Source organism: Callorhinus ursinus, unplaced genomic scaffold (genome assembly GCF_003265705.2).
Source record: "Callorhinus ursinus isolate GAN/ISIS: 27379988/994484 unplaced genomic scaffold, GSC_fseal_2.0 scaffold27, whole genome shotgun sequence".
Classification (NCBI taxonomy): Eukaryota; Metazoa; Chordata; class Mammalia; order Carnivora; family Otariidae; genus Callorhinus; species Callorhinus ursinus.
Window position 1 is genome coordinate 10724668 of NW_027397089.1, and position 15633 is coordinate 10740300.

At 34.7% G+C, this 15633-nt stretch overlaps 1 protein-coding gene across 9 annotated transcripts in view; it reads left to right on the forward strand.

Moving 5' to 3' along the window:
* The window catches only part of SOX5 (SRY-box transcription factor 5), a 1011837-nt gene that overhangs the window by 881939 nt on the left and 114265 nt on the right, over window positions 1-15633 (forward strand). For 7 of the 9 annotated variants that reach the window (XM_073877852.1, XM_073877855.1, XM_073877854.1 and 4 more), the window contains one exon: window positions 2463-2586. In XM_073877852.1, coding sequence (XP_073733953.1) covers window positions 2463-2586 — 124 coding nt within the window. The remainder of the gene's footprint in view (window positions 1-2462; window positions 2587-15633) is intronic. The other 2 variants (XM_073877856.1, XM_025879801.2) reach the window with 1 other exon arrangement.

Sequence of the window (15633 nt, forward strand, 5' to 3'; positions counted from 1 at the left end):
AGGCAAAACATGAAGAAGACAAAAAGATTTGTCGACAGTGACTGAAAGCATTCTTTAAGACAGTACTTCTCAAATCTGGATGCACACTGGAATCATCAGGGGAACTTTAAAAAATGCTCATGGCTGGGTCTCACCCCTATTGATTCAGATTCAGTTGTATGGGAAGCAGTCTGGGCACTGAGAATTTTTCAAAGCTTGCCAGGCGATTCTAATATACATTCAAGTTTGGGAACTCCTGCACTCAACCAATAACTTATTGTTTCTACAATTCTGGAAGTTATTTTTCCCAAATTTTAAGGTATTTGAAATTTGGATACATCTTATAACCCTTATATGCATTTCATTTGAAGTCCCTTTCTTCTTCCCTCTAAAATGCTCCTGTTAAATTTATCTGTACATCGTATAACCGATGGTATCTTCGAAAGGAGATGTACTGTATACAATATGATAACTTACAAACAACAAAGTATAAAATATATACAGGAGCTGGCTTGCTGTTCGTTTCTTTGCTTGTCATTCTGCTCAGCATCCTCTTCTTGCAATGAACTAGTACCCATGCTGTTTTGCCTTTGGATGTCTATCTCTTGTTTTAGACGACTTATTCCTACAAGCCTGCTCAGTATGGACTCTCTAATTTTGAGAGTCTTTAATCATTTTCCACTGGTTTCTACATAAGATATATCTTTCCTCCAATATGTTCAAAAAATGCTGGCTGATCGAAACCTTCCGCGCTAACCTTAAGACACTCTTTTTGTATTCCTCTTTTGTTGTCATTCCCTTTTAGTTTCACTCTGGTGGCTGTGATAGGTTTAAAATCCTTTTGGCTAAAAGAAATGCTTTCCAATTTGGAGTCATTGCTGAAAACAGATCTCTCATTCTTACAGTGCTTATTTTTCTCTCCGTCTCTGTCTCTGTGTCTCTTGCCCCCTCCCTCCCACCTTTCTCCTAAATATCCTCCCCCCACCAAACCACAGTGCATATTCTCAACAACCAAAATCTCAGAAATAGCTCAGAGGTTTACTGTGAAAGATGAAATAATGGACAAACTGAAGGTGGACTTTTAAAGTGAGAAATGATGAGCACTATGAGAATCACAAGTGCTCCAAGAACATTCAGTGCCAATGAGAGAGAGAGAAAACAAGTCTGAGAGACGGCTCAGGGTTGCCGTTAGGATTGGCAACTGAGTGAATTTGCAATCTTTTCTGGATATTGCTTGTCTTAGTTTTTTATCATTGTCCCCACTGTAATGTAATGGGCATACATTACATTGAATCTTGCTTTTCTTATTCACTCTTCTTTCCCTACTGACAAGCTCATTTTCTTGTTCATAGTAGGTGTTAATTAAATATTTTCCAAATAGCTTAATTAATGTGTGGGAAGAGGAGTAAGGGAGAGAGAATGAAGTGTCAAATATGTGATTTTTAGTATGATCCTAAAGTATGGTCATATGTTTAGTGACAAACACTAACCAATAATCATGTTCACCAGGGCCATCTTGCTTAATTAAATATTTGGGGGAAAAAGCCTACTTATTTTATTTTAGTGATGACAATCTTTGCATTAATCATTAATGTGATATTGCTGCAGAAATGACTATATTAGATTATATTTCTAGAAATCTCTGTTCAGTTCAAAGAAGAGAAGCCAATAAAAAAAGCTGGTAATGAATGATTAAAAAAAAAAAAGAAGATAGTGATTCCATGGTACTGGGTTATTTATTTACTGATGTGAGAGTGCATCAGCAAATTAAAGTGTATTCCAAAGATGGCAACCAAAACAGAGACTTTGTGGTTTGAGGAGTGGTTCAGTTGATTGTAAAAGATAGATAAACACAAAAGTATAACACAGAAAGAGATTCAAGGGACTGGATTTTAGACCTAATCTAACTGTCCTATTCCTTGGCCATGGACGAGTCCGTTCTTTTTTAGTCCTAGTTACCTTTCTATAAACAAAGGGGAAAGTCTTAGTGACCCTCTAAGCTTCTTTACCAGCTCTTTTTTTTTTTTTTAAATTGCAATATTACATGAACATGACAATTATCTTCAAATAATAAAAAGCTAGTTATATGTAAAATGATACCAGTTTAGTTAGGTTTGTTTTAGAAGGTAGCATTACCCCTAACAGGATTTACAGAAGGAGATTTTAGTTCAACCTAAGGATAATTTTTTAACCATTACATTAATGCAATAAAAAAAAAGTTTTCTTGTATGAAGTAGTGATGCTTCATGCAGATATCTAGGGAAATTTTTCATTAAGTTAGAAAGTGAACTTGGTAATACCTTCCAACTATAGTATACTCTAATTTTCCTGTCTAAGGCATGACCTCAGGCCCAGTGTTTGAGCAAGCTTGTGTGCCAGTATATTTGAATTGAATAAATGGTTTTCCTTTATCATAAAGTAAGGAGGGTGGGAAGCATGGAGCACCAAAACTTCGTCTCTTTGATTCGCTCTATAACGTTCAGCAGGTCCAAGGTCAACTGCCGCCATTAATGATTCCCGTGTTCCCTCCTGATCAACGGACACTGGCTGCAGCTGCTCAGCAAGGGTTCCTCCTTCCTCCAGGCTTCAGCTATAAGGCTGGATGTAGTAAGTACCATTGATTTTCCATTTGGGAGTGGGTGGAGGGCATGGCTTTAAGTCAGGCAATTTAATATTCCTGCCACACCAAGAAATGAGATCACCCATATAGCATTTTTATTTTAAAGAGGAAACACAGAGAAAGTATAGAAAAGGATTTATGTTGGTATTTAAAAGAACTTGGGTTATTTCTATGCTTCTGAAGCCAATATTTGCCCTTTATATTTCAGTTTCATAACTTCCATTTCCAGTTTATTTTTATAATATGAATATAATTTTCAGGTTCAGTTTGTCTTTGTGAAAGTAAGATAGGAATATGCTTTTCAATTGCTTTCCATTGCCTTTTAAGATAAACTCAAGTTTCGGGCACCTGGGTGGCTCAGTTGCTTAGGCGACTGCCTGCAGCTCAGGTCATGATCCCAGGGTCCTGGGATCAAGCCCCACGTCCTGCTCCCTGCTCAGCAGGGAGTCTGCTTCTCCTTCTGACCCTCTCTCTTCTCATACTCTCTCTCTCACTCTCTCAAATAAATAAATAAAAATCTTAAAAAAAAAATAAACTCAAGTTTCCTAAGGTGAATTAGTTGGCCTTTCATTATCTTTATCCTCCCTAATTTCTCAGTAGTCTTCTTTTAGTTCTTAAACCAAACCATACTCTTTCTTGACTTTGGACTTACACTGTCAATGTTTTTTCTCCTCAATATTCTGAACGCCTTCCAACTCAGATCAGAGAGAACTTGCCCAACCTAGTTAGATCCCTTTCCCCTAGTTCCTTTGGATCCTGTGTATTTTCTCTTTTATTTTAATTGTAAGTTCTGTGAGGGCAGGGGCTGATTCTGTCTTATTCATTGTTCTATCTAAACTTTTAGTACAACATTCCATTACCTGTTGAATGAATGAATGAATGAATGAATGACCACCTCATTACAAACACTACGAGGATATTTTTACACTAAGTGAGAAGTTAGACTAAGATAATTGTCTATATAGCTTTATTAAATTTAGATGCCTGTGATTTATGACTTCTTTTTTACCAAAATTGAAATTGCATACTTTTAGTGTGGGAAACAGTCTAATACTTCACTTTCTAAAATGTAAGGAGCCAAAATGCCAACTATAATCTGTTAAGTAAAAATCATGGCAAATTGCAAAGAAAGACTAGACTGTTAAGCAACATATCTTCTAGAACCTTATTACCACGGCCATAAAAAATACAGAGAAGAGAAGTTTATTGAAATATTTTCATTGATAAAAGTAGAGCATAATTGAAAACAATTAATGAAATATCATCATCTTTTAGCTATTCAGGTAGAATATTATTTTGTAAAATCCAGTATATTTTGGTTCATTTATATGTTAATATATTGCCCCATTAACATTTTGCTATGCTTCAGTACATACTGCATCTGAGAAACTCTGTCCAACATTCCTAGAAATCAGATCTAAGCTTCCTGCTAAATGATGTTTTGAATTTTCACATCTTAACATTTATTCCCAGTCTTTGAATTTTTGCTTTTTTTAAAAAAAAGATTTTAGTTATTTATTTGACAGAGAGAGACACAGAGAGAGAGGGAACACCAGCAGGGGGAGGGTCAGAGGGAGAAGCAGGCTTCCTGCCGATTGGGGAGCCCTGCAGAGCCTGATGCAGGACTCGATCCCAGGACCCTTGGATCATGACCTGAGCCGAAGGCAGACGCTTAATGACTGAGCCACCCAGGCGCCCCTGAACCTTTCTTTATATAATATTGAAGAAATGGGATATCGTTTTTTAAATATACAAAGCCATTTGAGAGGAGTAGATTGCAACCACGAAGTCTAGATAAAAGTGAACTGAACTCAGGACTATAAAAATTCACACTTGTATGGTATTTTGCCCTTTGCAGTTTTTACACTGTTTATGCACATCTTTCTCTCGACTTCAATTTCATATGTTTTAAGACAGTGTTCTCACTCTGGATCCTGAATTTGTTCATTTCATATTATTTCCACATCATTCTATCTTTGTAGATTAATTCATCCAGAAACACCAACGTATTTTTACAATTAAGGGCTATATTTATATTCTAAATATTTAAATTATAAGAATAATTTAAATTCTAAATACAGAATTTTAAACTCTATTGCTACACTAAATTCTGCGTTTTTAATCATAAAATATTTTTTGTTTTGTTTTGTTTCCATTTTCCTAAGGAATTACTGTTCACATTAAACACATGTTGCCAATGTGTTTTTTGGTAACCTTGGTTACTAAAGTGAAAAAAAGACACTTTTAAAAATCATCAGTTGCCTCAGACTGCACCTGCAATATATACATATAGACTAGTTCTGTTTTCCAGAAAGAAATTTTTTTAAGCAACTGTAGAAATAAGTCCCATTAGCAAATATTGTGCTGAAGAGAAAACCATATTGAGTATGAACAATAGCGTAACTCTAGGCCTGGAAAAGGTCAAGAACACCTCTGCCTCACTCCCATTTGACAGAGTTGGCATACTACATTTGTTCGATGTTAATGTGATGTGGCATGGAGAAATTTTTCCCTTTCTAAAATTGTTCATATATTAACCATTTGATATTTGTACCTTTGGTGATTAAAATTATAAATAATACCATTTCTTTTGTAACCTTGGAAATAAAATAGAATAAAGCGTTTACAGCTGCTGGCAAGCTTGAAACTAGCATCATGCCAAACTCTAAAACTAAGAAGCCAGTAGCAAAAGAAAGTACCACCCTTGTTGACACTCTGGCACTTTGAGTCAGTTTGGATGGAATCAGTAAATAGTCCAGACTGTTCCTCCCTAATCACATTGCAGGAAAGAACAGAGACAGGGAAAGACACAAATCTTGCCATCTCTCCTTAGGGGGCCTTCTTATTATATTCCCTCCGTAACTGCCCAGCATATGTGACTTCTCTACTCGTCAGTTATTTTAATTTGAGTATTATTATGTAGTTCTCAATGAAAGAGGCTGGCCAACTCATCTTGATTTGAGTTTCAAGTAGATATGAAACATGTATTTATTGGTATCAAAAACTCAGATGCTTTTCATCAATCCATTCATAGAAGGTATTGATAATAAATTTTTCTGTTTAGACTACGTGATTTGATAAAATAAATAAAATAAAAGTCTCGAACTACACAAGAAAGTTAAAAAGTTCTCAACGGGAAAAAAGTAAAATAAAAACATAAGTTGGGGACCCCTGGGTGGCTCAGTCGGTGAAGCGGCCAACTCTTGATTTTGGCTCAGGTCACGATCTCAGGGTCCTGGGATTGAGCCCTGCATCAGGCGCCATATTCAGCAGGGAGTCTGCTTCAGGATTCTCTCTCTTTCCTTCTCACTCTGCCCCTCCCTGTGCTTGTTCATTCTCCCTCTCTAAAATAAATAAATAAATCTTTAAAAAAGAAAAAATGTTGGGGACCCTAACCATCATCGATTGGTGTAGCATCTTCTGTTTTCCAAAAAAGAAATTTTCCGTTGGACATAAAGATATTTTCTCTTTGAGAAATGTAATAGTAGAAATATGGCATTGAATGGGGACCTACAGAATGGAGGTGCTGGATTTTCTCTTAATTGCTAGAATGAATGTCAGTAAACAATAGAAAATAGCAGTACAGCTAAAGAATTCAGAACAAACTGTCTAGATAGAAAAGAAGCTTTAAAGAATGTTGTAGTCCACTCTTATCAATGAATATGTAGATAAATTCACAAATATTGTTGTAGTCAGAATCTCAGATTCTGTTCTGGCATTTGCTATTAATGAAATCAAGCATGAAACCATACTTCTTCATGGATCCATATCTAGTTATTCCTTTTCCTACTTATTTCTTAATATCTAAAAATACTTCCAAACTTCTAAGGAGGTAAAAATAATTGTGCATTATTAAATTGAATATTTTAATATATGTAATAACTTGATTGATAAAACACTGATTTGATCAATCAACTCCATTCACAGACCATTCCATTCAGGGGAAGAAATTAATGAAATAATCTGTATATTTAACTTGTCAGTTCTATGAAAACTGTCAACTAAGTTGCTATATGTAGACACACCCCAGTTTTTATATTGCATAATTAAAAATCCCAATTTTTTTTGAGAGAGAGAGAGCGCACATGCACATGTGCACATGCAAGTGGGGATGGGGGTGAGGGGTGGGGGGAGGAGGGAGAGAGAGACTCTTAAGCAGACTCCATGCTGAGCTGGACTCAGGGCTCTAGCTCAGGACCCTAAGATCATGACCTGAGCCGAAATCAAGAGTCAGACACTTAACCAACTGAGCCACCCAGGTGCCGCCAAAATCCCAATTTTAAATTATATTTGTAGGTACCTCTCATTTTAATCAGAACAATGTCATTAAATTTCTTGAAATAAATTTTAAAACTAAATAACTAAGCTTCTAATACTGAATAATAAAATAAATGGTGTACAAATGAATTGGTTCAAATACACTTTGGGTGGTTGAAGAGTCCAAGGAGATAGTCCCTTTGCCTCTGCTGGAAAATCTGACTGAAATCCTAACCTCTTGCTTAACCAAGACCTCCATCTTGTGAACCACAAAACTTGTTTCGGGTAGATAGTTTTGAAATAAAATGTACACATTTTTGCCTCCCACACGGTAGTTTCATGTTGGCAAGAAGACACCACTTTTGTGTTTGCTCATCATGGTAAAAAAACTAACAAAAATCAAAATCATTTTGAGTGTGTATGTTGGTTTTATCATATTAAACTTGAGAGAGACTTTTGAGATAAAGTTGTTGTAGGTCATAATGTGGTTAATACCGCTTTCACTGACTCCAATTTCCAGTTCTCTTTCCATAACACATGGCTTCCTCGCACCCCACCCTCAAGGTTAAACGCTGTTCCTTTAGAACATCTAGTTTATAGGCAGAAATGAGAGGACTAGGTGTTTCTCTTTTTACTAATAACTACAGTCCTCTGCCCCTCTCCTTTCTGTTTGGGTGTAAAATTTCTAGTTATATAATTCTAATAGCTGCCTTAGAAATTTTTGACAGGGAACACATTTTATGTGGAAATAAAAAAAAAAAATCTACAGGAAGGCAATCCAATAAAATAACCCACTTTCTATATACAGTCTAAAACAAACAGTTGTAAAAGAGTTGGCTCAAGAGTTAACCCAAAGTGTCAAATTGAATGCCTCACATAGCTACAGATAGAGTCTTTCCCCATAGATAGGCATGTGCCTCGTGCTAAAGTTCCTGAACTGTGTGCTAAGGTACCAGAGTGCTTTTGCAAATTCACAGGGGTATACAGCATATTTTAAAATTTCAGGGAAAATACGGAGGCATCTGTCAGATACTACATAAACTACCTTAGTGTTTGGACCTTACTACTTAACAAAATGGAGCAGTTGGGTATTTCTTTTGTCCTGCAGGTGCCACGAAAAAATTATTGAGCCACTGATGGTGCCTGAATCCAAGGAATTTTAGGAACTTTTGGTCTTGCCTAGTCTATATTCATTTAAAAACCTATTATGACCTTTTTTACTAGAAAGTTATTGGTGTTGACCTAGCGTATTACAACCACAGTACAGAATGTTATAACAAAATTTATCTTGCACTTATGGGATATGGACAATATTGTATAGATAAGCGATTGATTCATTTGTCTATACCAGTTGATTCCTGTGTCTATATGATTTCAAACATTTAATTGTTTTGTTCATTTTGATTTAATTAACCCAGTGTCAAGTAGACAATTACTAGTTGAAAGGTACTTGGAATGAGAGAGCATGGACTTGGAATCAAGTTTTGCCTTGTTCTGCTACTTTGATTGTCCTTGTGCAGGTTACTGAGCTTTAGTTTTCTCATCTATAATATGGATTAATAACACCCATTTTAAATTGTTATAGAGATTAAACAGGATTATATATGAAGTGTTGCCTAGTATTGCGCCCGCAAAACACAGATCCTGTTTCAAAAGGGGAAAAAAAAAAGATTCTGAAACCACACCTGGCAATTAATTGCATTGCATATCCTATCTAGAATCAAATTCATTCTGCCACACCTGAATGAGGCTTCCTCTGGGAAAATAGAATTATTTAGAGAAAAGTATACAGTGCTGAAGGAAACCATTTGTCATGTAGATACAAATTTAGCCTTAACTATTTACATCATTATCACCAAGTTTTAACTTTTTCAGTTGTCATTTTCCCTTTGTATACTTATCAAAGCTCATGTTGGAAAAGATCATGTGATTGAAAATGTATTTAGTCATTGTTCTGGCTGTATGAAACTGGAAATATATTCACATACTCTTTCCGCATTTTAACATGTTGATTAATTTTTCAGAAATGTGCTAAATAAAATAGCCATATAAAGTTACTGATTGAAATATTTAATTGCCTTATGAGATTAGCTTAAATAAATAGAAGTCGATGAGCCAAGCTTAATAAACTTAAAATATGCTGTATTTATTCTTCATCAGTTTTCTGAACAGTATTTCCGCTTCCAATAAAAAAGGAAACTCTCAGTTAATTAGTTCCTCATACACCACAATAAAATTAATGTTTAGGAGTTAAATACCATAAACTTCCTCAGGCATATTTGCTGATGTGTTCCTGTTTTTGGTTAATGTCACATGTTTCATTGTTTAATGGGGATATCATGTGGGTTCCATTATATCTCTCTTGTGTAAAGGGTCCATGTGTCTGGCATTTTAGGAGACTGCATGCTAATTTCTGATTTAACTGTGTCAGCTGTGTCAGCTGACATACAGGTCATTGACAATCAGTGGTAAAACAATCACCAAATCACAAGCTAAAAACCATTGACATGGTACGCTTTTATCAAACTGACAAAATAGGAAACATGTGTTGTCAGGATCACATACTGTAGGTTCTTTGTACATAAGCAGAGAGGAGAGGATGTAATCATATATTCAGGCTTCTGTGTTTGCGTGTTTTAAAATTATTGTAACCAGCTCTTCTTTTTACCCCCTTCCCCCTGAAACATAAACCAATGACTTTGAGTGAAGCTGACTTTGTTGTAGAGCTTACTAAATATAGATATTATATTATTTATGTTATATATTTATTATATAAATATATATAATTAGTACTATTAGTAAATATATATAAAATATATTTTTAAAGAATTGCTGTGGTACCCAAATAGCCAATCATTTAAATTCCCATCTGCAAGAAGTAAGATTGGTGACATAAAAATATGAGATGATTAAAAAGTAAAGAGAACTAAGTGCAGAAATGTATATAACATTCCACAATTACATGGTGTCAGCCACCCTCCAGTTCTCATGGGAAAGATGTTTCTAGGTCAATAGAAACACCTTTTTTTTTCCTAAAAGGGAGTTTATAATATTTTTACAAAATTCATCACTGAGAAAAGGGAGATGTACATGTCTTTATTGTGACGAAGTGTCATACCTTGGTATAAAAATAATAGCTTATATTGTGCCTTATTGTTTGTTAAACAGACATGTAACTAATTTTAAGCATCATAACTCTGTGAGATAACTGAGCTATGTTAGAAACTAGTGTTTGATCCAGCCCTCCCCACACACACGCTCTACCAACAAAATACACACATACAAGCAAACAAAAAAAAGCAAAAGCCCTTTTTTCAATAAATTCCTCAGATTTTACTAGACTGTGAATATATATTTAATCTTTTAATCCATCTTGTTTGCTTTTTTTAACACAAAAGAACAAAAGCATGCCACTGATTTTAAATATAAACCCATTTGGGTCAGTATTTTCTTTTTGACTTGATTCTTGATCATGCGGAGTCGCCAAATGGGAAGAGTCGGCTAATGACACTCTGTGCTCTCAGCCAAGAGGCCTCAAAAGGTAGTGTTACCGTATATAAGTTTGCCGTAGTGTAGCCTACCCCTCAGAATTCTAAACTCATATTTTTCTGGCCATGGCAAACACGGAATGTCATCTCTGTAGCAGGCTGAAACTAAGGTCATCAGACTGAAGTACAAGCCCAGAAGAGCAATACCTTATTTTACTTGAATAAATGTAACTGTCAAGGATACTGGAAGCCTCTGTTCTCCAGTATGCATGCTCTTTCACTGTAAAAAGACTCCATTAGCAGGCAAACTTTAGTCATGAGGTTGATAGGAAAATATGGAAGCAGAAAAAGTAGTTAAGAAAACAGTGGAAGAGAGCATTTGACTCTAACTCTACAGTAGATACGTACTTTCCATGAGGACTGAGCAAGTCATGCTCTTGGAATATCTTGTGGAATCGGATACTGTATTAGGTTTACCTACTGTAAAAGACCAAAATAATACTAGCTTAAACATGATGAAAGAATATTTTCACTTACCCAATAGTCCAAACATTGCTCCTATGGTAGGTCTGTGATAGCAGATCCCAGCCTTGTTCTCTTATTTATTTATTATACCACCTTCCACAAATTATGGCTCCTGTCTCACAGTTTTGGATATCTTCCCCAGTGCCATATCTCCATTCCAGGCAGAGGAAAGGGCAGAAGCAGAGAGAACTACAGCTACTTTTTAAATAGTACTATTTCCCTAATAATTTATTTTGGCTCTATGTTCAAAGAGTATTTTCTTAAACCTGTTTATATAGTCAGCTCATAACAACCCTTCACATTTTTTCCTAATATATTAAAGATAGCATTTGCTGACCACACAAACCTCAAACAATGTAGAAGTATAGAAAACAGAAACTAAAAGTTATCTGTCTACACTCATATACTCCTATAACCCCACTCCCCAGAGGTTATCACTGTTAACAATTCGGTACTTATTTTCCCAGGACTATAGATATAAAGATGTATTTATACATACATACATATGTATATACATCTATTTATGTATAGATACAAATATGTAATATGTATGATGTGAACATATTTGTAGGTTGTAATGTATATGCTATGATACACACATACTGTGTATTTGATAGGTACTACATAATATATAAGGTATGTGAGGGTAAATGTTATATTAGGAATATAAAAAAAATCATGGCCATCTTTTCTTTTCCCTAATTTTAGATCTCACTTATTCTGCATCATATTCGTTAATCTGGATTACCATATTTTATTTGCATTCCCCACTAATGAACATTTAATGTTGTATACAATATTTACAGTTAAATAATTCTAAGGTAAACATTTTTGTGTTCACATATTTGCCCCAAATGAATTCTTCATGTAACCAGTTCTATTCCCAATATATGGCATTTTACTTTCATTAATTTGTTCCTTTTTGAACATTTTTCCCAAGAGATTGCCTCTAAATTCTAATGCTCTCCTAGTTGGTTAATGGAAGGACTAAAACTTTGAAAATTGGCTGGTGTGAGTTAAGCTACAAATAAGCATCAATGAGACTTGTAATCCAAAACTATTAATTGTCTGGAGTTAATAAATTCTGTTAGGGAAAAAATTAAACAAGATATCAAAAGACCTTCGTAGTCACAATCCCATTTCATATCATTCTGTGCCCTTAGGCTAGTCATTTTCTTCTTTGTGCCTTAGCTTTTTAATCTTTAAGGTAGCTACAATAATGTCTGCCCTACCCACTTCATAAGGAGATTGTAAAAACTAGATGGGAGAGTATAGGCATTTCTCAGGAATTTAAATTATTATATAAGTATAACATATCGTTATTATTCATTAAATGTATAAGTCTGTTTTGAACATTTAGGATGTGACATAATGAAGAGAATTTCAGGAGTTGACTCTAGGCTTCTATACTTCTGACCAAGACTTCTGCATTATTTGGTTTTCATTTTTTTGGGGGGAGGGGATATTCCATAATATTTCTTAATTTTCAGAGGTCTAAAATATATCATTCTAGTAGAAAGCTCTCGACCATAAGTCATCCAAATGTATAGCTCGTAGCCTTATTGTTTCAGGGTTTAGGAAACTCCCTGTTCTCAACCTGCAGATCACGGACTCTGGATACATTCCAGGAGGAAGGACATCGATGATAGAAAAGTGGAAAGGCTATAAAAGGTGTCAAAAAATGAAATGCTTGCTAAACCTTATTATTAAAAGTGGAAAATAAAAGAGAAATAGCATTTGTTTTGGTCTTAAGTGGCTTATACCAATGCCCCCTTCTAAATCACTACTTTCAAATGCCTAAAACATTTGGGGTGCTTTTCTGTGTGCCATTTATATCCTCATAAGACACAGAAGCAAAATGTAGACACAGCAGTCTAATGTAGGTTCAGATATAGAAGCTGTTCCCTAATTAATGATTCTCTTAGAGCAGCTTAAAATGAATTATCATGCAATAGCTTAAATGATGCCTTAGTAGCAATACTGAAATACAGGAGGAAAAGGAAATTTCTTTGATTCATTGTCACCTCTTCAGGGATACTCAGATTTCTTAGATAATTAACCCAGGAATTTTCATTAGTGCTAGAATTCATTTAATTTATGGGCAAAGAGGTAAAGAAAGAATGCTCCATCTTTTATAATCAGAAATTTCTTCCTATTTTGAGAGGCATTTCTTAAAAAGTTTATCATCTCTAGCCAACTGGGTAACTATTAATTAAGTAGAATAAAGTTTTCATTTGCCATGCTCCATTTAAAAGACATAAAAATATTTCTTTGTGTGTGTGTGTGTGTGTCAGTATGACTTTTTTTTATTATGTTATGTTAATCACCATATATTACATCATTAGTTTTTGATGTAGTGTTCCATGATTCATAGTTTGCGTATAACACCCACTGCTCCATTCAGTACGTGCCCTCTTTAATACCCATCACCAGGCTAACCCATCCCCCGCGCCCCCCTCCCCTCTAGAACCCTCAGTTTGTTTCTCAGAGTCCATAGGCTCTCATGGTTCATCTCCCCCTCCGATTTCCCCCCCTTCAGTTTTCCCTTCCTACTATCTTCTTTTTTTTAACAATATAATGAATTATTTGTTTCAGAGGTACAGGTCTGTGATTCAACAGTCTTACACAATTGACAGTGCTCACCATAGCACGTACCCTCCCCAATGTCTATCACCCAGCCACCCCATTTTTAAAAATCCTTTACTGAAAAAGTTAGCCTATGACAAAGCAGTGAAGAACTAACAATTACCTCAAAACATCTTTTAAATAGATGTTTAGTCAGACAAGAGATAATTATTAATTTTACTTTCTCAAATAAAACTCATATGAAATATTTATATTTATTACTTATTTTATGAGAGTTTACTCTAAAATATTAGCATTCCTTATAAAAAGTTTCAAGTGTTAAAGTCTTATACTATTCTAGCAAATCAATAAAGGCTTTACAGTTTTACCATTTTCTGCATTTGGAAACCCCTTTATTGAAACTTATGTATACCATATCAGTTCTTCTGAACTTCTTAACTTGGATTGCACAAGATGATTTAGTGGAATTGTTATAAATTTAACTTACCTAAAAGGGAGAGAGGGAGGAGGTATAGCTGAACTTATCACCATAAAAAGCAAAGTTCACCTCGCTTGGATTTCAGAAAGTCTAAAGTAATTTGAACAGTCATGATGATGAAAGATTTTGTTTTGGTCATTTGTTTATATATAACATCTTTTCTGGTAAACACCTTGACCATGCTTAGGTGCCTTAATGACATCATAATAATGGTTTCTTGTTAGTGAACAGAAATTATTTTAAGATTTAAGAAATTAATATTATTTACTTTTAAATATTCAGTGAGATATGAATTGCTTTAAAATCAAAATTTACAAAAGAGATTATGGAATATTATAAAAGAATTATTTGATAAATGAAAATATTTTACAGAAGATTCTTTACCTCTTCTGGGTCCATATTCCCTTATATCCCCAAACTCTAGGCTTCTCTTTCCCCTCTATTCCCTATTGTACTTTTGTATCATTGGTCGATGATCATCTTTTTTTCATTATTGTTTGAATTAAACCCTGAATTGTTTGAATTAAATTGAACTGTTTGAATTAAACCCTGTACAAAAACTAATTTGTTCCTTATTGTATAATTATTTGCTCACAATCTGTTTCTTCTACTAAACTGTAAGCTTTTGCTATGGGAAGAGTGGTCTCCTGTGTTTGATATTTGTTAATTTCTTAATTAAATAAATTTTCTTCATTTATTCAGTCAATAAACATTTTAACAGCCTGTGCTATGTATTTAACAGAACTGTGCATTTTAACAGTTCCTGTACTAAGAACTGGGGATTTTAAAGATGAGTAAGACATAATGCCTGCCTTTAGGATGCTCATAGTGTATTTGGGGGAGAATGACAGATGTAATATGATAGACATATGCCTACAATTTTAACAGAAGTCAGGGGAAAGGGAGTGAATTCAAATTTAAGAGAGGTGGAAGGTGTCAGGAAAGGCTTCTTGAAGTGGGGACCCCTAAGTCAAATTTCAAAGGATGAAGGACAACAAAGCAATTAAAGAAGTTGTCGGGGTGGAGGAATACAGAAACAACATTCCAAACAGAAGAAAGTAGCCTGAATGAAGGCTGGGAAGCAAGAGATGGAATAGGGTGTACATGGACCTATAAACAGTTGTGTTTTAAGAGTAAATTATAAAACAAGGAATGACAAGTGAGTAACGTGAGGATGTAAGAAGAGACAACTCAGGGACATATTTATACCCTGGATATGCTAGAGGAACTGAAAAACCACTGGGGCTTCCTCTCGTCCTTACTTTTCAGCTCATCCATTTATTCATTTAGCAGATGTTTAGTATCTGTTGTGCATTGGGCACTGCAGCTCCTGGACTTCTCTCATCTGAAGACCTAACCCAAGCCTAGTCCTTTCTTCCTCTGATTCTTTCTTCCGTGATTTGAGTTCCAGTAAATTCTTCCTTTCTTTGGTAATTACTGTCTTTCTCATTCATTTGATTTTAATCATGTGGCTTTGTTTTATTTCCCTTTTGGTATCTGTATATCTTATTTTTGTAACTGGAAGTGTCATCAAGGCAAGACTATACCTTTTATTTCTTTGTGTCCTCCACGTAGTATTAGATATGTATTAGTTGAAGGAAAACTAAATGAATATATCTATTTGAAAATTGAAGTCTGTATTTGCATAATATTCTAAAAATAGTCTATGATGTTTTCTGAAACAATACTTTTTTACTGAA